Below are 27,516 nucleotides of genomic sequence, written 5' to 3'. Positions count from 1 at the left end.
TGCATGTAGACCTAAGAATGCCCTCTGTAAGTATAGTATGCTCATTTATAATCTGATTGAAATATTGTTATGGATGTTTTTAATTAAGCAATTAAATGTTTTTACCAAGAGTAAAGTACATAAAGGATTTATAAAAAAGATGGAGAGCAGCTCTTTGCTCAATCAGATAATGACAGGACGAGGGGGAATGGTTTTAAACTAAAAGAGAGGAGATCTAGATTAGAGGTTAGGAGGAAATTCTTCCCTCAGAGGGTGGTGAGGCAGTGGAACAGGTTCCCAGAGAGGTTGTGGGTGCCCCATTCCTGGAGGTGTTCAAGACCAGGTTAGATGAGGCTCTGGGCAACCTGATCTAGTGGGTGACATCCTTGCCTATGGCAGGAGGGTTGGAACTAGATGATCTTTGAGGTCCCTTCCAACCCAAGCCATTTTATGATTCTTTGATTTGTGAATAGGTATTCTGAGTGAATTAACATTGTAATTATCATACCAATCAAAACCACTAGCCTTTTATTGAGAAGATGACTTGCATAGAAATGAATACAATACAAGAGGAACAATCTGAGAATGTAATTAGTGGCTTGAATTAATTATTTTGTTTTGTTTTCCCATCTACCCTGACCATACAAAGTGGAAACTTGAAGATCAGAGTAGAAAATTATGCTCAATGCACTTAGACTACTGCATGCAGCTACAGGGGTTTTACATTCCCTTCCTTCCCATTATCAGTGCTTTCAATTCCAAGAGAAAACTGTCTTAACATTTTAAATAACTTTATGTTTTGGAATGTTTAAAAGTGGTTTTTTTATCCATATAACTTGCCTTAACACATTTAAATATTTACAATAATAATATAATTAGTGGACTTGAATACATTGTTTTGTTTAAAGCAGTGTAGCCTCTGTATGTGTTTAAAAAAAAAATCCAGAAATTTTCCCTATATTTCAAATGTAGTTGTCTTTTGTTTTTGTTTTTGTTTTTTCTTAATCATGTGAGAGTAAGAAGGCTGCCCATCTTTGTATGATTGTGTTCTGAGAAATGATTCTGAACTTCTTTCTGTCTTCTGATAACAGTTTTGAACCAGCTGCCTCTTCCATCACCTTTACCTGCTACAACAACAAAAAGCCTACTCTTCAATGGACGGATAGCTGAAGAGGTGAACTGCCTTCTGGCTTGCAGGGATGAAAATTTAGTTTCACAGCTCGTCCACAGTCTCAATCAGGTGTCAACAGATCACATGTATGTATTTTGAACTTCAGCTATATCACATCACTGTCCTTATTCCTTGAGATTAAAATGAAATGGATTGAGAGGGATGTTTGTGCGAATCTGAAAATCTGAATGTGCAGGTTGTTTGTTAGTCTTGTAGCAGATTATCAGTGTATAAGAGCCAATTATTTCAGTCAAGTAACACTTAAGCATAACTGTGGTTTTTCTGTTTTGTTTTTTTAAATAGAGCTAATGTTTGTTCAAGTTACAAGTGCAAACATCGCGATGTTGATTGTACAACACCTATTTGTGTTCCAGTTTGTTTAATAATACCTATAGACAAACTATATATCCAGCATTATACGAAAAGAAACTTTTTGGTGAGACCCATGTAAGACCCATGTCAATTCTGATTAGGTATTGAACTTTAATATTAAAGAATTGAATCAGCAAGTATCCTCTTTTTGTTTAATATATATTTTGTTTTGTTCATTTTTGTATGATGTCCTTTGAATTGTCTTATGTTGACAGCACTTTTTCCTACATATTCCAATAAATTGCTTTGATCAAATGGAAGTAGCTTTTAAAAAGTCCTCAAAACAAACAATAGATGAAAGCACGCATGCATTTATAGAAAATCCATTACATTTTTGATAGTTCAGAGGGAATCCTGTGATGTCAATGACATGCCAATTTCCCTTTTTATAATAAAATATGTCACCTGAATATTATACATTCATGGATATCTTATTTTTAATCCTACAATGCTTTCTTGATGCTATACAAGTGTTGTTCTTCTATGGAGAAGATCAAAAGTGGGTATAAGGAACTTATATAATAGCCAGAATCTGACAGCCGTGGATATATATGTGCTTAATAACAGAGAATAATTTTGAGGACTGGTAGGAAATTTTCCTTCCATTCCTTAAAGAAGAGAGGGGAAAAATAGAGGTAGGGAACAGTGCTTTGCATACTTTTTTTTTCTCTTTATTTTAGCAGTAAATTGTTTTATTTCTTTTTTTTTCTTTCTTTTTAACTTGAACATTGTTTCTTACAATTTGAAAATACATTTGTTTCTTTATTTGTTTACTTCCACAACTGCAGAGAATTGAAAGATAACCTTGGCAGTGATGATCCAGAAGGAGATATACCGGTCTTGCTGCAGGCTATTCTGGCAAGGAATCCTAATGTTTTCAGGGAGAAAAGCATGCAAAACAGATATGGGGTACAAAGCGGTAAGGATTTTCAATTATTTATTGTTTGTGTTTTACGTTATTCTGTAAGTTTAGGGGACTGATGCTAACAACAAATATATATGGACTACATCTGTGATGTTTATGCCTTACCTTGTGTCTGATAGTGATACAAAGCTATGTATCTTGACATCTTCTAAGAGTGTGTATTAAAATAAACATTCCATTAATTTCTCTGAGCATTTTTGTTTTTAAAAAAAATGTTTAATTTCCCTACAGAAGTTTATTTTCCAGGAGGATTGATTGAATTTTATTTTTAAAAATATATAATTAAGTTCATTCACCTAGACCTAGTGAGTAAAAACCCATATAATATTTGAAAAGAGCAACTTGCTTAGGACAGAACATGTAATGTCCCTTGAAAGAATGCAGAATTTTTCCCGAATGAAAAAGTTAAGGGCAGTGCTAAATATTTAGAAGTTAACTGTGAAATTTAAGCTCTAATAACAATCTCCAGATTCTGTGTTTGGTGGCAGCCATAGCAGAATATAATTTTTCCAGCTGTGGGAAGAGTTGTAACTGTCCTGCCAGTTTGCAGTGGTACCACAAAGAACATATGCTTGAATCAGAGTTTCACACCAGTTTTGTAGAGTAAAATATTTTTTTGCCAAAAAGTGAGACATAGTTTTTGGAATTATTTGTTCCAGCAGAGGATTTTGAAAGAAAGAAGAAAAAGCTTTTTTTTTTCTAAATTTTGATAATACTGTGATTCAGAGGGGGAAACACTTTTGTAGCTTGTTTCAATAGTTTAAGAGTAACCCTTAATGAAATAAAACAATATCTTCAGTAAATGTGCTTTGACCTATGCTTGAAGGAAGGTATTGGTGCAGAATTAAAAATAATTCAACATGAAACTTAAAAGAATAATTGATGTTATTTTAATGTTATAAATGAAGTCTCAACTCAATCTGAATTTAGTAATATTTATAAAAGGAATATTTATAAAAGGCAAGTAAACAGCGCTGGGTGCGCAGGGAGTCTATGCTCTACCAACACGCACACACGAACATCGAACATTCGAACTATACAGAACATTACTTTTACATACTAAACTCGAGTACGCCTGTACATATGTGCAATCAGAAAAGGTAACAAACAATCCTTTAAGTTCCATGACTTAACAGTCTCCATTTTCCATTCCTTTTGAACAATATGTCTCACTTTAAGTTGTCAAGCAACTCAGTCTTCAGGCCTTATGTATCCCGTTCTTCCCGGATCGAAGAAAAGCATATCCATCTCCTTTTCAAGGCCAATAGGGCCTGGGTCAAAAGGCACATCCAGGTCAGCAGGGGGCGTAACAGCAAAAGCCTTCCATGGCTGTAGCAGCAGAGGGGCCAATGGCGTAGCAGTCGGATCAGTAAAGGAGCCCGCAGCTCCCTCACTGTCTGGCAAGCCACACGTTTGTGATTGTGGTTCCACATGGCTCTTTAAGGCCTCAGAGACTGCTCGCCAGGTGCCGAGCAATCCCACTGCAACCTTGTCATTTTTAGTTGCAGAGTCCCACACCTTGACCTCAATTTGGTCCCATGTTTCAGGCTCATAAACTGTCCAATTGTTAAGAAGGAGAATAAGCTGTAAGGTTACCAGGACAGTCTGTTTCTAAGGACGTATGATTCCCCATAATGTGCAACTGCTTACCAGCGAGGGGCAGTTGTGTGCGTGGGTCCTCTTCTCTCAGCTTGAGCTTCTTCCCAGCTCTGGTGCGCCCATTTCCAGTGACTTTCTGTACGAGCTTCTCTGAGCAGTTTGCTGAGTTTGGCCGAACCTATCTTCATGAGGCAATCAATGTGCCTGTTCCCGTCCTGGTCTCCGTTCTGCTAGCCTGTTCTTTTTCATTCCTTCTTTCTGCTTCTTTATTGATGGCATAACTTCATCACATCGCGTTGCCTTTTTTTTTTTTTTTTTTTTTTTTTTAATCTTGAGGGCAGGCTCCCCTCTTATACCCTTCTCTCCACAGCAGTTCTTTTCAAAACAACTTTTCATTGGTCAAACAACTTTGAATGTAACAACAACAGCAAACACCCAGAAACTTCCATGCCTTAATGGCTGGAGAACAAGAAACAGGAAACTGCATGGAGTCTCCTGAATCACCCTTCTTTGTTTCCTCTGAACTCTTTTATATTCCTGATGGCCTCGTCATTAAGAGTCTAATGTTATCTCAACCATGGGGCTTTCCAACCCCACATGTGGAAACCCCAGATGTGGCACTCCCACATCTCCCCCTTCTTTATTAATATCAACTATTTTCCCGACACGAATTACCACTCCATATGTAACAAACTCATCCTGGAAATCATTTTCAGGCACAATGAAGGGCAAGAAAATCAGGAGTAGTCAGCATGGATTCAACAAGGGGAAGTCATGCCTGACCAACCTGATAAGCTTCTATAATGAAATCACCAGCCTGACAGATGAGGGGGAACCAGTGGATATTGTTTTCTTGGACTCCTTGAAGGCCTTTGATGCTATCCTCCATAAGATCCTTATAGAGAAGCTGTTGAAGTATGGGCTGGATGAGCAGACAGTGAGGTGGACTGGAAACCAGCAGAACAACCAGACCCAGAGGGTGGTCAGTGGTGCTGTTATCCATTGGTTTGTGCCTGTTGTGCCTTGCCAATAAGCACAGAGTCGGAATCCACATGAAGGTATTTAATTATATGACTCTGCAGAGTCAGGTGCTTAGCAATCTTTTGCAAAGCAAGCACACCTCTGGCTTGAATCACTATTATTTATGCACAGCAAATTTGTGAAACTATCTCTCTGGCTACTTTTGATTGGCAGATTGGCTGTCTTAGCTTGCCTAACATCTCTATTGAGCATGGGCATTACAGACAAGGGGAGGGGTGTGCGGAGAGGACACCAAATCCCTCATTTCCATACATTAGCATTTTGATGGGTGTGATTTCAAGGGTAGGAAGGCTCTGCAGGAGGATTTGGATAGGCTAGACTTGTTTAATACTTGTTTGAATTTGCTTTTTCTCATTTACATAGACTCTTAGGAGACATAGATTTAATAGACTTTAGGAGTTGGACTTGATGATCCTTATGGGTCCCTTTCAACTAAGGGTATTCTATGATTCTATGACTCAGCAGCTGCAGTTTTTCACAGCACAAACATTTCCCTGGGCTGTGAATAGCCCATCTAAGGCAAGACAGTTTTCTAAGGCGATTTGGAATACTTGTTCTATTTCTGTTTGTATTCGACCAAGAGCATCGGTAGTGTCATTTCTTATGATTTCTAGTGTTGCAGAAATGTTTACCATTGGCCTTTCAAGTTATATTGTTACCATAAAAGAAACTCTTAAGACTCAGTTTGGAGTTTTAGAAAGCAGGCATTCTTTAATTGTGGCACTGGATGCACAGGGGATCGCTCCACCTAGTGTGCATGCCGAATTGTTCAAGCTACAGGGGTTATATACAATCAAAACGTACTTATTCATTATATTTCCAATAAACAGTTAACATATTAATATTATTCCAGTAACTCATTCAAATATGAAAATGTTCCTGACACTAGTCTTCCTCACTGTGTTCACTGGTTGAACCCAGTTCTTGCATGTGCTCAGGCCATCTCTTTCTTACCTTATTGTTTCAATTTAGGCATGCATACTAAGCTTAGTCATTTTTGTATCTAAGGGCCCATGCATACCATGAGTACCACACCTATTCTTTTCAGACACATCCTCCAGGCCTGGGTTCATAGGATAATAGATTCATAGAATCATTAAGTTTGGAAAAGACCTCCAAGATTATCTGGTCCATCCACCCCCCTACCACCAGTATCACCCACTAAACCGTGTCCCTAAGAACCACATTCAACCTTTCCTTAAACACCCCCAGAGATGGTGACTCCACCACCCCCCTAGGCAACCCCTTGCAATGCCTGAATATACTTTCTGAGAAAAAAATGTCCTATTTCTCCTAATTTCTCCTAATATACACCTAAACCTCCCCTGGCACAACGTGAGGCCATTCCCTCTATTCCTATCACTGCTTATCTGCAAGAAGAAGCCGACCCTCAGCTCCCCACAACTTTCTTTCAGGTAGTTGTAGAGAGCAATAAGGTCTCCCCTGAGCCTCCTCTTCTCCAGACTCAACAACCCCAGGTCCCTCAGATGCTCCTCATAGGACTTGTGTTCCAGATCCTTCACCAGCTTTGTAGCCCTTCTCTGGACACACTCCAGGGTTATCTTGCCCCCTTACCCTTTCCTGGGATACAATTCTGTGTGGTTTTACACATAAGGCTGACTAATTATTGAGTAAGGTAGCACCAGAGATGCAATGTTTAGAGGCTAGTCTTTCCACATTCAGATCAGCACCTGATGTCCAGGTCAGAATAGATGTACCGGAACATCCAGTGGAATTGGTAATTGCTCCTGTACATCTCTATGTAGAGAGGACAACATGTCAAAGACAGCAAATATTGCCTTACCCAGCCTTCCCCTCTAACATGCATTTGACTACCTTCTGTCACTAATTCATTTACTTTCTGGTTTTCTGCTAGTTGGATCTCTTTAGTGGAATATTCTGGTGGATTGAGTGAAGCCTTTGTACGGGGGACTAACATGCCTTGTAGGTCTTCTGGTGCTCTTCTAGCTGCTTCTTTGGCTGCTAAGTCAGCTTTCCTGTTCTCTATTATGTTGTGATCACCATTGTGGTGGGCCTTACAGTGCATTACTGCTACAGTTTTGAGCCTTGCACTGCCTGCAACAACTGTAAAAAATTTCTGGACCATGCTTGATTGGTCCTCCAGCTGTTGTCAGTAATCCTCGCTCTTTCCAGATGGCTCCATGGGTGTGCAAAACTCCAAAGGCATATTTAGAGTCTGTATAGACATTAAGTGTCTTCCCTTCTGCTAATTCCAAGGCCCTAGTCAAGGCAATTAATTTAGCTTTTTTGTGCTGAGGTGCTATGTAGATGTGAGAAACACTCTGTAGCCAATAACAGTCTCAGGCGAGGATCTCGGTGAAGTAGCATTTTTATTCGCAACTGCAATGGTGGGCATCCCGCAAGCAGGAGCGCGCCTACTAGTTTAAAGCACAGTTTATATACTTTATCTCTTGACGACCGGGACCCTCCCCTGTTTCCCCATTGACTGGGTAGTCCAGGTTCACAACCTATCTGATGCTTCACAGACAATACATGGCTTTCAGTTGCCAGCCTGTTATTTTTCAAGTTTCTCATGACTTTTTTTTTACTCTGTGAGGTGGTAATGTTTCTTCCCTTATCTGACTTGACTTGACACCGTGATTTTCGCCTAATTGCACTAAGGAGTCTGGTTATTGTTTGCATTTTACAAGGTTGTCTGGTAAGCTTTCTTATCATTGAAAGAATATCTCAACACCACATTCCTTCCTCCTAAACAACCTACTAAACAACCTAACATCTCTTTGCAAAAAAACACAAAAACACTCTTTCTTACACCTGGCCACATACATCCTAATCAATGCTTTTCTGTTGAATATCAATATCAATCTAGTACTTGTTTTCTCCCCCCCCCCCTGTTATGCAAATCCAGGAAGCAGCTTATCTTTATACTGTGCATTCCCACGAAACAGCATACATAGTATACCTGGTACTTCCTGTGCTTATGTTACCAATTCTCATGCAAAAACAACATTTTTGTTTCCACAATTCCCCCCTTTCCTTCTTTTACAAGTTGTTGATTTTTGCAAAACTTTCTCTAAGGTGTAATTTGGTAGATATCTTGGAGTTCAAGATGGAATTTGGTGGAAGTAAGGCAAAAGGTAGGATTGCTACCCTGGACTTTCGAAGAGACAACTTCGACCTCTTCCGGGACCTACTTGGGGGTATCTCATGGGCTAGATTGCTAGAAGGCAAGGGTGCTTGTGAGAGCTGGGCAACATTTAAACAGCACTCCTTCCAAGCTCAGGATCACTGCATCCTTAAGAGTAGGAAATTGTAGGAAATTGGGGAAGGGGGGCAGGAAACCTGTGTGGATGAGCAAGGAGCTCATCGATAAGATCAGAAGGAAGAGGAAGGTCTATGAAATGTGGAAAAAGGGCCTGTCCTCTTGGGAGGAGTATAGGAGTGTTGTCAGGGCCTGCAGGGATGTGACGAGGAAGGCTAAAGCCCACCTGGAGATGAAGCTGGAAAAGGAAATAAAGGATGATAAGAAGTGTTTTTGTTTGTTTGTTTGTTTGTTTGTTTAAAGTATGTAAACAGTAAAAGGAAGACTAGAGATAATGTGGGTCCCCTGATGAATGAGGGGGTTGTCCTGGTAACGGGGGACGCTGAGAAAGCGGAGATACCGAATGCCTTCTTTGCTTCGGTCTTTGCTTAAGGGACTCCCCCCTTGGGACTCCTGGAGGGAGGAGAAAGAGTCTGGGAAATGGAGACCTCCCCCCTGGTTGACGAGGGGGTGGTTCGGGAGTGTCTGAGTGGGGATCAACGCACACAAATCCTGGAGTTCTGTGTCCAGTTCTGGATCCCAGCTACAAAAAAGACAGGCATCTCCTGGAAAGTGTCCAGCGGAGGGCCACAATGATAATACGGGGCCTGGAGCATCTTCCCTATGAGGAAAGGCTGAGAGACCTGGGTCTGTTTAGCCTGGAGAAGACTGAGAGGGAATCTCATCAATGTGTATAAATACCTGAGGTGTGGGAGACAGAGGGATTTGGCCAACCTCTTTTCAGTGGTTTGTGGGGACAGGACAAGGGGCAATGGCCAAAAAATGGATCAGAGGAAGTTCCGCACCAACATGCAAAAGAACTTCTTCACGGTGAGGGTGACGGAGCACTGGAACAGGCTGCCCAGGGAGGTTGTGGAGTCTCCTTCTCTGGAGATATTCAAGGCCTGTCTGGACACCTACCTGGACAACCTGCTCTAGGGAACCTGCTTTGGCAGGGGGGTTGGACCTGATGATTTCTTGAGGTCCCTTCCAACCCCTATAACTCTGTGACACTGTGATTCTGTGAAATATTGCACAAACTTACATTAACTGCTTTTTTTTTTTTTTTTTTTACTGTCAGTATTGGGGTGTTGAAACTAAATTGGCATTCATGGATTAGTCCATAAGACAGGAAATTGTCTATCAGAGGCTCCACCCCCCTCCTTGCTGTAAGGCTAATTGGATATTGTGGCACTTGTATAGGTATAGCTCCTGGTTTTAGCTCAGTCCAAACTGGAAGTGCATTTTTTTGTTATCCCAGGCTGTTTTCCTGCTCATGCAAAAGGAGTCACTGCATTCAACACCTCTTCAGGTTTCTGTTGCCTTTCCTCTGCCTTTGGTTCTGTCAATAAACAAATTTGGGCCTTCCATGCATTTTCAGATAGAATTTTAACTGTTATCTCGTTTGTAGAGAAGGTTACCTGTGCATGTAGTTTGCCCAGCAAATCTCTTCCCAACAAAGAGAGAGGGCATTCAGGCATATATAAAAATCAGTGTGTCGAAACCTCCCCTCCAATCTCCCAATCTGTAGGTTGCAAAAAGGATATTAAAGTCCATTTGCCAGTTGCTCTAACAATTGAGACTTGTGCTTTTACTTAAGGATCCTTTGCAATCTGTTACTTCTAAACAGCTGTGAGATTGACAATCCCCTGTCCCCATCTATCTTTTGCATTTTTTTTCTAATGTCTAGGGCAGACTGCCCCATAAACGACATGGCAAAGTCTACTCTTCACCTCCTCATCGCGGTCTAAATCCATCCACTTTCTGGCCATTTGATGAAGGTGTTCAAAAAAAAAACAGTGTGTTGGGTCTGTCTGAGCTGGAGTCACCTTTTCCCTTCAGTAGCCCACAAAGTGCTGTGCTTTGCACTCGTAGCTGGAACAGCACTGATATCACTCCAGTGTTGTGTCTATTGCTGCGTAGTGCTGGCACAGCATCAGGACTCCTTCCAAGCCCCCAAGAGCCAGCAGGCTGGGGGTGGGCAAGTGATGGGGAGGGGACATCTCCAGGGCAGCTGACCTAAACCAACCAAAGGGATATCCCATAACACCTGATGTCAGACTCAGTAATAAAAGGGGGCTCTCGTGGGGGAGGGGGCTGTTCCTCCTGAACAACCACTACACATTTTAAGGCCCTGTTTCCCAGGACATGGCCGAACATCGCTCGTTGATGGGAAGTAGAGAATAATTTTTTCCCTTCTCTCTGTGCTTCCGTGCAGACTTACTGTTTCTGTGGTTTCTTTTTCTCCCCATTCCCTTTCCCTTTAATTAAACCCTTCTCATCTCAAACCTCAAGTTCTCTGTGTTGTATTTTCTCCCCCTTCCTCTTTGAGGAGAGGGGGAGTGAGAGAGCAGTTGTGGTGGAGCTTAGCTGCCCACCTGAGTAAAACCACCACAAACAGACAGGCTCTCATCTGGGCCCTGGCAGACCTCATATAATTTAGAGATTTTTTTTTGGTATTGGTACCCCGTTTTAAATCCCATAAAGGATTAATTGCCAATATTTTTTTTTATTAATTGCTGACCCCTGCTAGTATTTGGGTTCTACTTAGGATCTTTCTTAATTAGTACTAATTCCTCTACCTCCTCTCTTGGGTACCTCTTCTTTGTTTCTGCCTGAGCTTTTTCTAAAACCATTCTCCTTTCCTCTGCAGTCAAGGCGTTCAATAGGGCTTGCATATCCCCTCAGTTAGGGTTATGGGAAATCATAATAGTTTCTAACAACTGATGCATTGCTGCTGAGTTATCCCTATAAGGTCCAACAGGGTGTCTCCAGTTTAACAAATCTGATGTTGTAAATGGAACATGAACAAAAAAGGTTTCTTCCTCTGGTCCCACTGCCTGCCTTAGTGGAGCCTGGATAACTGGCCCCATCTTCTGTTAGGTGCAAAGTGCTATTGGGCTAAAATTAGAATCATCCTGGTCTCAGGAGAGGTCTGAGACGTCCCTGCAGAAACCTCTGCAGCCTGAGCTTCAGGAGAGATCTCTGATGTTCCAGCAGAAACCTCATAAATCCAATCCCCGGGAGAAGCCTCTGGTGTCCCCACAGAAGCCTCAGAAATAGGGGAAACCTCAATTATACAGCAGTGTTGTTGAGGGTGCCAGTAACTGAACCTCTTCTTGTTCTAGACTCAGATAAATTTTAGAGGGTTTATCATTCTTTTCCTTCCCTTTCTTTTCAGCACATAGCATAATACAGTCTTCCCGTAATCCATACTCTGTCTGAGTTGTCAGGTCCCGATACAATGACATGAAAGCACTAACATGCATCACAGTGTCTCATTTTCCTTCCCCATGGCAAAATAACATCAATTGCAATATATGGTATCATAATTAAAGGATCCAATTTCTGGTCATTGTTCTCCAGCTTATACTGAGTCCGCTCCTGATTACAGTATTGCCTCATTTTACCCTTTGTCCTATATTCACCACCAAATTTAGACCATTTTTTGAGGATGCATCCAAGGGGGGAGGAAGGGGAGATTCTGGACTGACTGCTTCCTATTTTCCATTTGACAGCTGATCACTCTCGGCTTTAACTTTAACCCTTCAATTGGGTCAGGTAGCTCACGGGACCATCTTTCCTTCTCGCTAAAACACAGCATCTCTGTGTGAGGCTGACACTCTGCTCTCTGAATACCCATATGAACATATAAATTGTACTCAGCAGTCCAGTGACTTCCCCTTTATCACCAGACGTTTGGTGGATTCCTCAGAGTGTTGCGCCATTGTGCCACTCACTGGCCCCAGATTTTTGGAGGGTTGATGCCGGACCCTGATAAAATCATGAGTACGCGCTTGGTCTCTGGCATTCTCCCCTCTGACACTGATGCCAACAAGTTGGAGCAGACAAGGCTAATTTAGGGTCCCAAATGGGTCACCAAAACTGTTATCCATAGGTTCGTGACCTGCCAATAAGCATACAGAGTTGGAATCCACATGAAGGTCTTTTAATTAATTATATAACTCTCAGGTGCTCATTGAGCTTTTGCAAAGCAAGCACACCTCTGGCTTGAATCACCATTATTTATACACAGCAAACTTGGGAAACTATCTCTCTGGCTACTTTTGATCTTTTGATTGGCTGTCTTAGCTTGCCTAACTTATCTCTATTGAGCATAGGTATTACAGACAAGGGCGGGGGCATGGACATAACACCAAATCATACATTTCCATATATTAACATTTTGATGGGTGTGATTTGTAATGTTAATGACCCTTAATGAGAAAGAGGTTACCATAGGTCAGTCTGGAATCTTCCTGCAGATGTTTTTCTCCTTGTTTTCATCCCTTATCTCCCTTTCTTTCTGCTAGCTCAAGGCTACCAGTCTCCCTGTTTTCTTCAAGGTTTCCTTGTTTTCTTCAGCTTAAGCCTACAGTGCAAAGTCTAGTTGGAGGTCAGTAACACATGGACTACCTTACCACAGTGATCAATATTGGGTCCAGTCCTTTTGTAACATTTTCACTAAGAATCTGGACAATGGCGTAGAGTGCACCCTCAGTAAATTTGTGGAAGACACAAAACTGGGGGGAATGGCTGACATACCAGAAGGCTGCACAGCCATCCAGTGAGACCTTGATGGGCTGGAAAGGTAGGCTGACAAGAATCTCATGAAGTTGAACTAGGAGAAGTGCAGAGTCCTGCAACTGGGGAGGAACAACCCCAGGCACCAGTACATGCTGGGGGCCACCCAGCTGGAAAGCAGCTCTGTGGAGAAGGACCTAGGAGTCCTGGTGGACAGCAGGCTGACCATGAGTCAGCAATGTGCCCTTGCCACTAAGAAGGCTAATGGTATTTTTGGCTTAATTAGGCAAAGTATTGATTGCCAGTGTTAAAAGTCATTCAAAGAAACTCTCTAAGACTCAATTTGGAGTTTTAGAAATCAGGCATTCTTTAATTGGGGCGCTGGACGCACAGGGGATCGCTCTACCTAGTGTGCGTGCCAAATTGTTCAAGCTACTGGGGTTATATACAGTCAACACATACATATTCATTGGGTTTTCCAAGGAATAATTATAACATATTCACACTATTTCCTGTAGCTCATTAAAATATGTAAACATCCCTGATGCATGCACATTTGTTTCTACTGGTAGTCTTTTGGGGTCTTCTGGTGATCATTAATAGTCATACTAAGCTAAGTCATTTACACATCCAAGGACATATGCATACCACAATTTCCTCACCTAATCTTTTTAGACACATCCTCCAGGCCTGGTTCATCTTGCCTCCTCCCCCTTCCCGAGATACAGTTCTGTATGGTCTTACAGATAATGCTGACTAATTGGTGAGTAAAGTAGCACCACAGATACAAAGTTTCTAAACTTCCTTCTATCTAACTAAACATAGTAAAGGTTTGGCCTATCTGTTCATAAAACATCTCAGATTTGGTTCTATTATTCTGTCAGGGAGAGAACCATATGTCCTTCTGACACCTGTATCACCTGTAGGTCAAGATAGGTAATCCTTCCCCTCTACTCAGCGTTGGTGAGGCTGCACTTGGAGTACTGTGTCCAGTTCTGGGTCCACCAGTACAAGAGAGACATTGACATACTGGAAAGAGCCCAATGTAGGGCCACCAAGATTATGAAGGTACTGGAGCACCTCTCTTATGAGGAGAGGATGAGAGAGTTGGGACTGTTCAGCCTGGAGAAAAGGAGGCTCAGGGGGGAAATCTCATCAATGTTTATAAATACCTGAAGTGAGGATGCAAAGAGGACAGAGCCAGGTTCTTTTCATTGGTGCCTGATGACAGGAGAAGAGGCAGTGGACACAAACTGGAACACAAGAGGTTCTGTCTGAACTTCAGGAAGCGCTTCTTTACTTTGCAGGTGATAGAGCACTGGAATAGGTTGCCTAGAGAGGTTGTGGAGTCTCCCTTCTTAGAGATGTTCAAAAGCTGCCTGGATGTGGTCCTGGGTAACCACCTCTGGGTGTCCCTGCTTGTGCAGGAGGATGAACCAGATAACGTCCAGAGGGTCCCTTCTAGCAGTAACCATTCTGTGATTATGTGTATAATACAAGAATGACGTAGTATGTGGACATGTGTTTGTTTGCTTTGGTTTCCTTTCCCCTTTTTCCTTCTCAACACTTCAGTGCTGTCTTTCAGGATATATGTGTTGGAAGGTAAGCTAAAACAATGTTTTGCCAAGACTTATTGTTCATAGCATAGCTTACATTTCAGGAAGGACTTAAAATTCACTTAAAGCTATTTACCACAACTCACACTTGTGCTTTTTTTTATTTATTAGAATTGTATGCATCTTTCCAAAGGTGTCAATTACTTAGAAATTTTTTCAAGAAAAGAATACAAGAATGCAAGTGTACCTGTTCCTGTTAAAGGGATAAACATTGCAGATGTACACTTCCAATAAGAGTGTCTGTATAACTGAAAAATCACCAGTAGGTCAGCAGTCCTAGTTTAAACATGCATGATGCTATAATACTGTTTAGTCATAGATCACAGACCCTTTCTGTGATCTTGAGATGCATGTTTATGTAGTACAATCTTTGGCGTTTAGTAGGAATGCTAAGATGGACTTATGTGTATTGCTTTTCTCCAAGCAAAAAAAAATAATATATATATATATATATATATATATGCTAAGGTAACTTATTATAGGAATATTTATTACTTGGATGATGTTTTCTCAGAACTAAGCATTCAAAATTAAAGTTGCAGTTAAAAGAAATTCTTAAATATTAATATATGGAAATACACAAGTAGAATCGTAAATCTGTTGCTTAGTGATAGGACAACAGTGTAAAAAACATACAAGATATTTTAGTGTTAATGGCCACAGTCTAATTTCAGCTCCTTTTTAGACTAATTTTTTGTGCCTTATTTATATGCCTTCCTCATTTTCCTCATTGCTTCATTACTTCATTATTTGTCTTGAAACTTTGGAGATGCTTTTTTTTGTTTTTGTTTTTGTTGCTGTTATCTCTTTTTTGCCCCCCCCCTCCCATGCCACCTCCCTCTTCTTTCTCTGCCTCAGCCCCCAATAGAGATAGAGGAGTGACAGTTGTCTGCCACAGAATAAACTGTAGATTTTTTTTTTCATTTAAATTGCTTATTTAAAAAATCAATAACAATTAAAAAACACTTTTAAACCAAAACCTACCACGTCTGTTGTTCAAAACGTGTTTTAAATTTAGGGAGAAGAAAACAAATATGTTTTAAAAGTATTTTAAAAGTATGATCTCTGCTTAAGCATAAAATGAAACCTCATCTATATATTTTATATAAAATTACATGGCATTTGTGTAGTTTTAATATGGGCATGTTCTGTCAGCTTTCTGTATGTTTCTGTATGTTAGGAGTTAGCTGTTTGACAAAAATTTTGTAACTAGTATCCTATGCTCTGGTTAGAGTGTCTGCAACACATGAACCAGCGTGCAGTGAGCACTCAGGGAACTTCTAGCAGAAAACCTCTGTACAGGAAATGTCCAGGGGACGACTTGCAAATGCGTGTCTGTGATTTGTACCTGTGTACAGTAGTTCCCTTGTCACATACCTCTGTGCAAGAGTATCTTGCACCACTCTGCATGAGATGATTGTTAGCTATACTTGCTCAAAAAACGGGAGATAAGTTTTCTGTGTGCTTCTGTTTTGTTGTAAAGTTCCCGAATCTTTTAATCATTGGCACAATCAGTACTGTACGCACTAGTCTGGGGTGTGAGTATATGTCCTGCTATAAGATGTTTCTATTTACTAACAGGTTTTGACTTGGGAAGTTTAAAGAAGTTAAGAGGAAGGAAATTTCAAAACTTCAGGGAGTGCTTTTCCATATCATGGTGTAAAACAGACATCTTACATAGAATCAATCTTTTAAATGTTACAGACATTAACATCTTAAATAGTTATAGACATTAACATCATCTACCCACAAAGTTGCTAATCTCTTTGTATGTAATCATTCCTGAAATGAGAGACTTTTTTGATTAAAAAGGAAATGTGTGTAAGCTAATGTTGCTGTCTTCTTTTTAATAGGGATGATGATGTCATCGCAGTTTAATATTTCTCAGAATTCCATGCGTGGTAGTCCTGCATCTTCCAATTATCAACAAACCACTATCTCACATAGCCCTTCCAGGTAATGCTATGTTTTAAATGGGGGTAGAGAGTGGGCAGTGAACTTTACATGCTTCCTACAGTGACAGTCAATTCTTGCTGCAAGTATGTGAGTGGAAGTAAGATCAGTGTTAAGATAAATCTTGCATTTGTCTGACAGCAGGGTGAGTTTCTGCAGCTGGAAAAAAAAACAAAACAAAACACAAATATAGTGCTTATTCATTTTTTGACAGTGAATTAGTCTTTGTACTATAAGGACTAGTCATGATTCCCGACTCTCTCTCCCTTCCATGATTTTGGCAGATTTTCTTTCCTGCGTAAAGAATCTCCCTGCCTCCTCCCACCCCTCCAGTTGTTCTCTCTCTGTTGCAGAGGCTGACAGTGGTGGCAGGAGGATAGGAGAGAAGAGGTGTTCTGGCATGTATAGCAGTGCCAGCGTGACAGGAGGATGAGAAAGGCTTGTTAAAGCATGGAGTACTGTTTTAACAGTAGACAAAAGGCCATCTATAGGAGGATAGGCCTAGTAGTTTGGCCAGCAGCTTACTCTTCAACTTTCTAATTCTTTTTCAAGCTTTGAATGTTAGCAAATAGGGTGTACCTATAATCTAGGTCTTTATTGATATAATAAAGTACTCTGGATTAGAAGAAAGATATCTGCATGCAGTTTCAACCCAGTTACTTTATGAACACTTTCTATTCTCTTCTTTAGTTTTACTAATACAGTTCCTAAGCTGTGGCTTTTAAGTAGGAATTAAAGTTGGGAAGACATTGTTAGCTTTAAATATTGCTTTTGAAGGGGTTTCTTGATTGCTTTGGAATTTCATGTCTTTCCCAGAAGTTATAATGTTCTAGAGGTACAGTATTTCAAAAGGAATAATAAAATTGTCTAAATTTGCTTTTACAACTTCTGAAAACTTTTAAAATTTTATTTTTAGCCGGTTTGTGCCACCACAGACAAGTTCCAGTAACAGATTTTTGGCACAACAGAACAGTCCAGTGCCTAGTCCATATGCACCTCAAAGCCCTGCAGGGTACATGCCATATTCACATCCTCCGAGTTACACACCACATCCTCAGTTGCAGCAAGGTAAGTCTGTGATATTTGTTATATTCTCTTATCTCATGTCAGCTTTGCCTTCATGTGCATGTTTCATGGCTCTTGATTTCTTCGAAGGAGTCACATGCTTTTTTTTTTTTTGGTAAGCTTTGTTTACCTAACTGTACAGAGTAATAATATATTAAACAAACAAATAAACAAAAGTAAAACATCTTCATTTGACATTGCTCCCCTATGTACACCTATTTTACATAATTATAATGTATATATGACAACAGAAATATCAAAACAAACCGAAACACTTTTATTTGATAGCTATGGCCATCATTTATCTCTATTGGCAAAAACATTATTTTTGCCAATGTAACTAAGTTTTGCTGCCATCTTATTTAGCCTTACCAAACCTTTGTAGTGTAGACTAGACTAATGCTAAGTTGGCTACAATTAGACTCAAGTTATGCAGTAACTAGCAAAGATGACCTTCAGAATGAATGGATTTCTTTCTTTTTCCCTTTTCTAAATACAATCTTAAACAATGTGAACACTGTTAAAGTATCTAGGCATTTTTTGTTGGTAAGTAGAATTCTCATTGGATTCTTCTAAATAATCTGTTTTAAAGTTTAGCAGTGTGCTTGAATATGTATATAGCTGTTCTGTATGCAATGTTGCATGTCTCATGAATGCCTTGAAAGCTTCATATACTGAAGGGAGTGAATAAAAATTATGTAAAAGAAAATCGTTTTCTATAATCTGTAAGAAAATGATACTAACAGTAATTAGGATAGATGCGGAGATAGCTTGGCTAGCTTGTATGTGGAATTTGGATTTTTGAATCCTCTTGAAAATTATATCTTAGATACCTGATTTTATTCAAAGTATTTGTAGCAGAAGGATTCAATCAAGAAAAAAGGATTTTTGTTCAGATTCCAGACCTTTTGTATCTAACTCACTATTATCCATTATTATGATGCTTTCTGTGGAACCTTAACAGAGTTAACGAGTGTCTGTATATATCAGTATAATTATTTTTTGTATTTCAGCTTCAGTGTCCAGTCCCATTGTCACAGCTGGGATGAGGAATCTCCATGAAAATAAAATTTCAAGTCAGTTGTCTGGAAATTCAGCTAATCATCATGCTGATAATTCTAGACATAGCTCAAATGAAGACTACCTACAGATGGTGCACAGACTAAGTAGTGATGTACGTAACCTATATCAATTTATTATAAGTCAAATTTGTGTTTAGCTGCCTTAAAAGTCAGATACTTTACTATGTTGTTGATATATAAAACCACTGAAAATATAATTAAGTTTCAGATGTACTGTGCAACTTGAACATGTGAGGTTTTATTTTTTCTAGAAGATCTCTCTCCTTTGGAACAGTTTATAACATTGTGTTGAAATTATGAAAAGTAAAAAATCTTACTCATAACTTTATTTTAAAGAAATGATAGTGTCGCTATACTTATTTCCTCAATATATTGATGCAGACAATACTGGATTCTAAATAGGTGTATAGTTAGTTTGTCTAGTTGCAGATCCCTGCAATTCTTGATTAGACCTGACATATTTGAATAACGTATTGGGTAGTATTATGATGTTCATATAGACATTTTTTCCATATAGACATTTTTTCTTTCTGATTTGTATGTGCTTTATGGGCTGTTTTTTTTATTTTATTTTTTTTAAAGAAATTTTCCCTTAGTGGCAGAAATGCTTCTTTCGAAGCTTTTGTTTGTTTTTGTTTGTTTGTTTTTGTTTTTCTGTTTGTTTTTGTTTTTTTTCCAACCACCCTGCCATGGGCAGGGACACCTCCCACTAGACCTGGTTGCTCAAAGCCCCATCCAACCTGGCTGTAAACACCTCCAGGGATGGAGCATCCACAACTTCTCTGGGCAACCTGTTCCAATGCCTCACCTCCCTCACAGTAAAGAATGTCTTCCTAATGTCTAATCTAAATCAACCCTTTTCTAGTTTAAAGCCATTCCTCCGTGTCCCATCACTATATTCCCTGACAAAGATTCCTTCCCCAGCTTTCCTGTAGGCCCCCTTTTAAAAGGCCACAATGAGGTCTCCCTGGAGCCTTCTCTTCTCCAGACTGAACAACCCCAGCTCCCTCAGCCTTTCTTCATAGGAGAGGTGCTCCGGCCCTCTGATCATCTTCGTGGCCCTCCTCTGGACTCATTCTAATATGCCCACATCCTTTTTGTGCTGGGGGCCCCAGAGCTGAATGCAGCACTCCAGGTGGGGTCTCACAAGAGCAGAATAGAGGGGGACAGTCACTTCCCTTGACCTGCTGACCATGCTTCTTTTGATGCAGCCTGGGATACAGTTGGCTTTCTGGGCTGCAAGTGCACATTGCAGTCTCATGTCGAGCTTCTCATCAACCAACATTCCCAGGTCCTTCTCCTCAGGGCTGCTCTCAATGCATTCTCCACCCAGCCTGTATTTGTGCTTGGGATTGCCCTGGCCCAGGTGCAGGGCATTGCACTTGGACTTGCTGAACTTCATGAGGTTCACGCAGGCCCACCTCTCAAGCCTGTCCAGGTCCCTCTGGATGGCATCCCTTCCCACCAGTGTGTCAACCGCACCACAGAGCTTGGTGTCATCTGCAAACTTCCTGAGGGTGCACTCAATCTCACTGGCCATGTCATTAAAAAAGATGTTAATCAGCGACGGTCCCAGTACTGATCCCTGAGGAACACCACTTGTCACTGGTCTCCACCTGTGGACATTGAGCCATGGATCCCAACTCTTTGAGTGCAACCATCCAGCCAATTCCTTACCCACCAAGCGGTCCATACGTCAAATCCATGTCTCTCCAATTCAGAGACAAGGATATCATTGGGAACAGGGTCAAATGCTTTGCACAAATCCAGGTAGATGATGTCAGTTGCTCTTCCCCTATCCACCAATGCTGTAACCCCATCGTAGAAGGCCACCAGATTTGTCAGGCACAATCTGCCCTTAGTGAAGCCATATTGGCTGTCACCAATCACCTCCTTATTTTCCATCTGCCTTAGCATAGTTTCCAGGAGGATCTGCTCCATGATCTTGCCAGGCACAGAGGTGAGACGGACTGGCCTGTAGTTCCCGGGGTCTTCCTTTTTCTCCCTTTTTAAAAATGGGGGTTATGTTTCTTCTCCTCCAGTTAGTGGGAACTTTGCCGGACTGCCACGACTTCTCAAATATGATGGATAGTGGCTTTGCAACTTCATCCACCAGTTCCCTCAAGACCTGCAGATGCACCTCATTAGGTCCCATGGACTTGTGCACCTTCAGGTTCCTTAGACGGTCTCAAACACAATCTTCTCCTACAGCGGGCAGCTTATCATTCTCCCAGGCCCTGCCTTTTCCTTCTGGGGCTTAGGCTGTGTGGCTATATTTTCATCTTAATGAGAATCCCATCCTATGTATGAAGCTTTATGGTAGTTATTCTTTACAAGCTTGACGCAATCTCTTAACAACTCTTAAGGGGAGAGCACTTAAATTTAAGTTGTTTTTTTTTGACTAGCTCTTTGAACAGTCTGGTCATGATGATGCCTACAACAGTAGGCATAACAGTAGTTACAAAACCTCATCAAAATCTCTTACCAGCATTAATACTGTAGAACTCCAAGAGCGTCATTAATTTTGTTTTTTTTTGTTTTATTTTATTTTAAATTATAGAATTATGATGATTAAAATTATTAGCTATGAAGTAGTATCTTAAACAAAAGTTTTGTAATGAAGAAATCTATCATAATACATAATTATCAGATGTTTTTTCTCAGTTTTTGTTTCAGCAATGCAAATTCTTGAAAACAGAAAGCTGTTCTTGACATTAAATATATATATATATATATACCCCAGCTATAGTAAAGGTACACTATCAAGAGAATCTTGGTTTTGTTAAGCCAAGGTTTTTGGAAAAGTTTAATATTAGGATTATTTATTTCAGTGTTTACATTTCACGATATTAAAAAATGTTCAACACTAATTTTGTTATTCAAGCAGTGCAGCCGCGTCCTAGTTCTTGAGAACCTAGAAATGAAACTCATTCAGAACTGACAGGCTATGAAAATGTGAAACATGCATTCATTGTTCAGTTTAATTGGAGAAGCACTCAATTTAAAAAGCAGTAAGCCTCTCAGCAGCTGCCACCTGCTGAGAAGTACACAAGGTTTGTGATGTATTCAGGGTGGTGGTTCCTGAAGGGGGGTTTTGGGCCTTGACACCCGCAGGCTGTGTGTGGAGAGGGACTGACTGGCAAGCAGCAGATCTCACAGGAGGGGCAGGTGAGAGTTGGGCAGTGCCAGTTGCACCTGCTGTGCCAGTTCAAACCACATGAAGCACATACCAGCAGTTGCCATGTGCTGAGAGCAGTGCAAGGCTTGCAAGGTACCTGGTAGGTATCTGAGGAGGTTTCTTCACTGGTCCACTGGTCATAATCCCTCCCTGGGGAGCTCAAACAGTGGCAACCACTCAACAGAAAGCTATGTCCTCTGTGGTATTTACACCCACAGGGGCCAATGCAGTTACCCAGACAGAATTCCCAAGGGAGCATGCAGCCATCCAAGTCTCCAGCTGCAGGATGTGCCCAAGGTTTCTACTGGTGTCTGAGGCAGTAGCAAGAACACCTGTGAGAGGTGTGCCCAGGCAGAACTGCTGAGCTTGGTGGCTGGGCTCCAGGAGATTGACTGGTAGATTCATACTCTGCCCTCAGTGGAACAGAAATGTCAATTAGGCATAACAGATGACAAGGGGTATCCTGTAATTTCTCTCCACCAGGCAGGAGGCATTGACTTGAGGGATAGAGGTGAATGGAAACAAGTCTCTGCTCAGGGCAGTGGGAGAAGCTCCTACTTGTCTACTTTGCCTTCCCTTTCCTTGCCCTTAACACAACAAATTATGAGGTTCTGGAATTGGAAGGAAGGGGACATGATGATGTGGATGATGATGCATCTATGCAAGAAAAGTCACTGAGGTCAGGTCATCTTATCCCCTGCATCATGACCACCTCCGTAAAGAAAATATGGTGGGTTATTGCTGTAGGTGACTACCTTCTGAGGGGACCAGAGGACCCGATCTGCCAACCAGACCCACCTTTTAGGGAAGTTTGCTGACTCCCTTGGGCTCACATTAAGGATGTTACCAGGAAACTTCCTAGCCTGGTATGGCCATCAGATTATTATCTACTCTTGCTTTTCCATCTGGGTAGCGACAAAGTCACAATGAGAACTCAAGGGCAATCAAAAGAGACTTCAGGGCCGTGGAAGATTGGTGAAGGAATCAGGAGCGTAGGTAGTATTCTCATCTATCCTTCCAGTTGTAAGGAATGATATTGAAAGAAACAGGTGGACCCAGCTTATTGATACCTGGCTCCAAGGCTGACGTCACCAGCAGAATTTTGGGTTTTGAATGGCCTATGCAATACCAGGCTTGCTGGAGCCTGACAGGATTCACTTTCTCAAAGGGGGAGAAGTATTTTTGCTCACAAGTTAGTGGGGCTGATTTGAAAGAGCTTTAAACTAGGTTTAAAGGGTGAAAAGAGGTAAAATCAAGCTTACTAGCAATAAGCTATGGGATGGCATGACAGTGTTTGTGGGACAATGTGCTGTCTTAGTCCCAGAGCTAAGACATCATTAGCATAAGTGAGACTTGGTTGGAAGAGTCCTATGACTGGAGTGCTGTAATGAATGGTTATTCACGATAAGTGATGATGGTTATTCATGACATTGTGATGATGGTTATTCATGATATTCATCTCCATGAAGATGGCTCTTCAGGAGAGGTGGACAGGGCAGGTGAGGCAGAAGGGTAGTGCTGTATGTAAAGGAGAAGTTGGACTGTACAGTGCTTGCAGTTGGGGATGATGTGTTTGAGAGCCTCTGGGTAAACATTTAGGAGAAAAGCTAATAAAGCAGATGATGATGTGTGTCTGCTATAGATCACCCAGCCAGGATGATGATACTGAACATAGTATTCTATAAGGAATTAAGGGAAATCTCTAGATCAGTTGCCCTTGTCCTTATGGGTGACTTCAACTTCCTAGATGTTAACTGGGACTGTCGTACAGCAGACACAAACATTCCTGAAGCACACCGAAGATATTGTTTTGATACAGGTACTAAGGGAGTCAACTAGGAAAGGTGCCCTCCTAGATATGTGGTTTGTAAACAGAGGCAGTCTTGTGGATGAAGTGGTGATTGGTGGCTATCATGGCCACAGCAATCATGAAATAGTTGAGTTTAAAATCTTTGGTGATATGAGAAAAACTGTCAGCAAAGCTACTACCCTTGATTTTGGGAAAGCAGACTTCAGACCGTTCAAGAAACTGGTTAGTAAGGTCCTCTGGAAATCTGCTTTTGAAGCATTGTGGTTCATCAATGCTGGTCACTTTTTACAAGCCATTTTTTAAGAGTGCAGGAGCAGTCAATTCCAATGTGTTGGAAGTCAAGCAAATGGGGCAGAAGGCCAACTTGGCTAAACAGATATCTCCTTCAGGAACTTAGGTGAAAAGTGTATGGATTTTGGAAGCAAGGTCAAGCTACACAGGAGGAATATAGAGATGCTGTTCACCATTGTAGAGAGAAAACGTATACAGCCAAAGCTCAATTGGAGCTGAAGCTGGCCAGTACTGTGGTAGTTAACAAAACAAAAAGGCTTTTTAAAGTATGCTAACAGCAAAAGGAAGACCAGAGATAACATTGGTCCATTGGTTGGTCACCTCACAAATAGGGCTGAAGATAAAGCAGGGACATTTCATATATTCTTTGCTTCTGTCTTTAGCATCAATGACGGGTCCTGGGACAAGACCTGATGACAAGGTTACCCACCTAGTGGACAAAGGGAAAGCAGTGGATGTGGGGTGTTTTTTTTTTTAAATTTATTTTAGCAAAGCTTTCAATACTGTTTCTCATAATATCCTTCTGGATAAAGCATCTAGCATACAACTAGACATTATATACAGTACAATGAGTGAACAATTGGCAGAAGGGTTGGACTCTGAGAGTTGTAGTAAATGGGATAACATCAGGCTGGTGGCCAGTCAGTAAGTGGTGTTCCCCAGGGCTCAATTTTGGGGCCAGTTCTATTCAATGTTTTTATCAATAACCTGGACACAGGAGTTGAGTGCACACTAAGTAAGTTTGTGGATGATTGGGAGGAGTCATCCATTGGGAGGAGTCATCCATTCCCTTGAGCATAGAGAGGCCTTGCAGAGAGATCTTGATAGATTAGAGCACTGGGCAATTGCCAACCATATGAAATTTAACAAGGGCAAATGCTGGATTCTGCACTTGGGACAATGTAATTCTGGATGTACATACGTATGTACTGGGGGACTAGTGGCTGGAGTGCAGCCCTGCAAAAAGGGATCTGGTGGTTTTGGTTGATGGTAAGCTCAATAGGAGTCAACAATGTGCCCTGATGTCCAAAAGGGCCAACCATTTCCCTGGGGTGCATTAAACACAGTATAACTAACCAGTCAAAAGAAGTGATTGTCCCACTATGCTCAGCATTGGCGTGGCCTCACCTCAAGTACTGTGTGCAGTTTTGGGCTCCACAATATAATGATGATATAAAACTATTAGAATGCCTCCAAAGGAGGGCAACAAAGATGATGAAAGGACTAGAGAGTGTGACATATGAGGAGTGGCTGAGGATACTTGGTTTGTTCAGCTTAGAGAGAGATTGAAGGGTGATCACTTCCTCAAGAGGGGGAGCAGAGAGGGAGGTGCTGATCTCTCCGCTGACTGGTGATAGGATGCAAGGGGATGGCTTAATAAAGCTAAGGGAAGTTCAGACTGGATATTAAGAAAAAGCTCTTTACTGAGAGGGTGATCAGGCACTGGAACAGGTTCCCCAGGGTCACAGCTCCAAACATTTTGGTGTTCAAGAAGCATTTGGACAATGCTTTTAGATATATGGTTTAACTCTTAGGTTGCCTTGTGTGGAATCAGGAGTTGGACAAGTGCAGGGTCCTGCACCTAGGGAGGAATAACTCCAAGCACCAGTACAGGCTGGGGGGTGACCTGCTGGAGAGCAGCTCTACAGAGAGAGACCTGAGAGTCCTGGTGGACAGCAGGCTGACCACGAGTCAGCAGTGTGCCCTAGTGGCCAAGAAGACCAGTGGTATCCTGGGGTGCTTTTGGAAGAGTGTTGCCAGCAGGCCAAGGGTGTTGATCTTCCCCGTCTACTCAGCCCTGGTGAAGCCACACCTGGAGTATTGTGTCCAGTTCTGGGGTCCCTAGTACAAGAGGGACATGGAACTACTGGAGTGAGTTCAGAGGAGGGTATACGGAGATGATTAGAGAACTGGAGCACCTTTTGTACAAGACAAAACTGTGTCTGTTTAGCCTGGAAAAGAGAAGACTGAGGGGAGATCTCATTAATGTATATAAATATCAGAGGGGAGGGTGTTGAGAGGATGGAGCCGGTCTCTTTTCAGTTGTGCCCAGCGACAGGATGAGAGGGAACGGGCACAAACTGAAGCACAGGAGCTTCCAATTGAATATGAGGGGGCACTTCTTTACTGTGAGGGTGACAGAGCACTGGAACAAGTTACCCAAAGAGGTTGTGGAGTCTCCTTCTCTGGTGATATTCAAAACCCACCTGGATGCCATCCTGCTCAATGTGCTCTAGGTGATTCTGCTCAGCAGGGGGGTCAGAGTAGATAATCTTCAGAGGTTCCTTCTAACCCCGCCCATTCTGTGATTCTGTGATCCCTTCCAACTCAGCATATTCTGTGACTCTAGTAAATGATATAAACTCGCACTTTAGTGCGTTTCCTTTCTGAAGAATGTTACATATATTTTATTTGTAATTATACTTTGTAAAGCTGATTTTAGTTGCTATCATGCAGAAAACAGTTTGAAGTATTCAGATGAATGAAAATTTATGTATAGATAATAAGTTTAATCATGATGTTTCCTCCTTTTCAGAAGCAGAATGACCTTTTGTGCAGATACAGCTATGAATGCGGATTATTAAATCCTAAAACTTAAAAGCTTTAATTATTCTTTAGTCTTAGTACTAGGAATTTATCGCATAAAAATTGTGAGTAGTTACAGGATATTGGGTATTTGCCATATGTGATATATACAAAATCAGTAAATATACCTTTGAAGCTTACTGCACATACACTCAGTTTAAGGACCATTCATTGGGAAAATTCAGAGCTTTCTTCAAATATAAGTTTGTGCTTATGTTTCACCACTTGATGAAGGTCTGAACTAGGAAAAAGTAAATGAGCACTTCTGACAAGTTATCAGCTACAATAAGAATGGCATGTGTACATGGAAGTTTATCTACCTAGTTAGTCTGTTTTGTTAATCTAATGAAAGACATCTTTGCCTATGTCCTTGGCAATTATGTGTAGGGGACCTCTCCTGTCTTAATGAAACATAGATGCTAGAAAAGTTGCTAAGTCATAAGTAAACTAGTAATTCATACAGCAGGAAATTAATTCATTTTGGCTTGCAGTGACACACATGTAAGTTTAAGGTGTAGTTCTTTTTATTGCATTGAATCTGAATATTAGATTTCTTTGCGCATGAGGCTTTCTGCACATGAGGCTTTCTTCACACGAGGAAACAGCTCTTTTTGCAAGTACTGTTGCAAAAATAAGTGTAATAGCACAGCATGAGTTTTAGATTCACTTTGCTGTGGGAGCAAAAAAATCTAATGGAAGTGTTCTAAGTTGCCCATGGATGGTGAAACCTGGTTTCTTATGGATTCATATTCTTTGCCTTGTAAGCACCTTCAGTCCATACATTTCAAACTCTTTCATTTGCTCTAAGCAGTGTGAATGAACTATGTCTTTGTAAGACGTAACATATATGGTGGCTAGTCTGCTACTAGGCATGTGAAAAATGTCTGTTTGGTCATTGCCAAAGGGACTGTGTAGTTGCCCCATCTCTGTCTTCTTCAAATACCAATTTAGCTTTCTGACTTTACTGCCTGCTGCTGATTTTTTTTTTCATAGAAACATGTAGAAACTTACAGTTGAGCCTTATCATATTAAGTTGAAACT

The 27,516-nt window shown here is 41.0% G+C and overlaps 1 protein-coding gene across 3 annotated transcripts in view; it reads left to right on the top strand.

The window, feature by feature from the left end:
• LOC309889409 (nipped-B-like protein) overlaps positions 1–27,516 on the top strand; it is a 192,859-nt gene that overhangs the window by 74,442 nt on the left and 90,901 nt on the right. For all 3 annotated transcript variants that reach the window (XM_082782223.1, XM_082782224.1, XM_082782225.1), the window contains 5 exons: positions 1,071–1,236; positions 2,311–2,441; positions 16,364–16,466; positions 17,380–17,531; positions 18,542–18,702. In XM_082782223.1, the coding sequence (XP_082638349.1) occupies positions 1,071–1,236; positions 2,311–2,441; positions 16,364–16,466; positions 17,380–17,531; positions 18,542–18,702 (713 nt within the window). The remainder of the gene's footprint in view (positions 1–1,070; positions 1,237–2,310; positions 2,442–16,363; positions 16,467–17,379; positions 17,532–18,541; positions 18,703–27,516) is intronic.

Source organism: Aythya marila (assembly GCF_965140915.1).
Source record: "Aythya marila genome assembly, chromosome: W".
NCBI classification, from domain to species: domain Eukaryota; kingdom Metazoa; phylum Chordata; class Aves; order Anseriformes; family Anatidae; genus Aythya; species Aythya marila.
The sequence above is the reverse complement of the archived record's forward strand: the minus strand, read 5'-3'. Positions and strand labels throughout refer to the sequence as shown.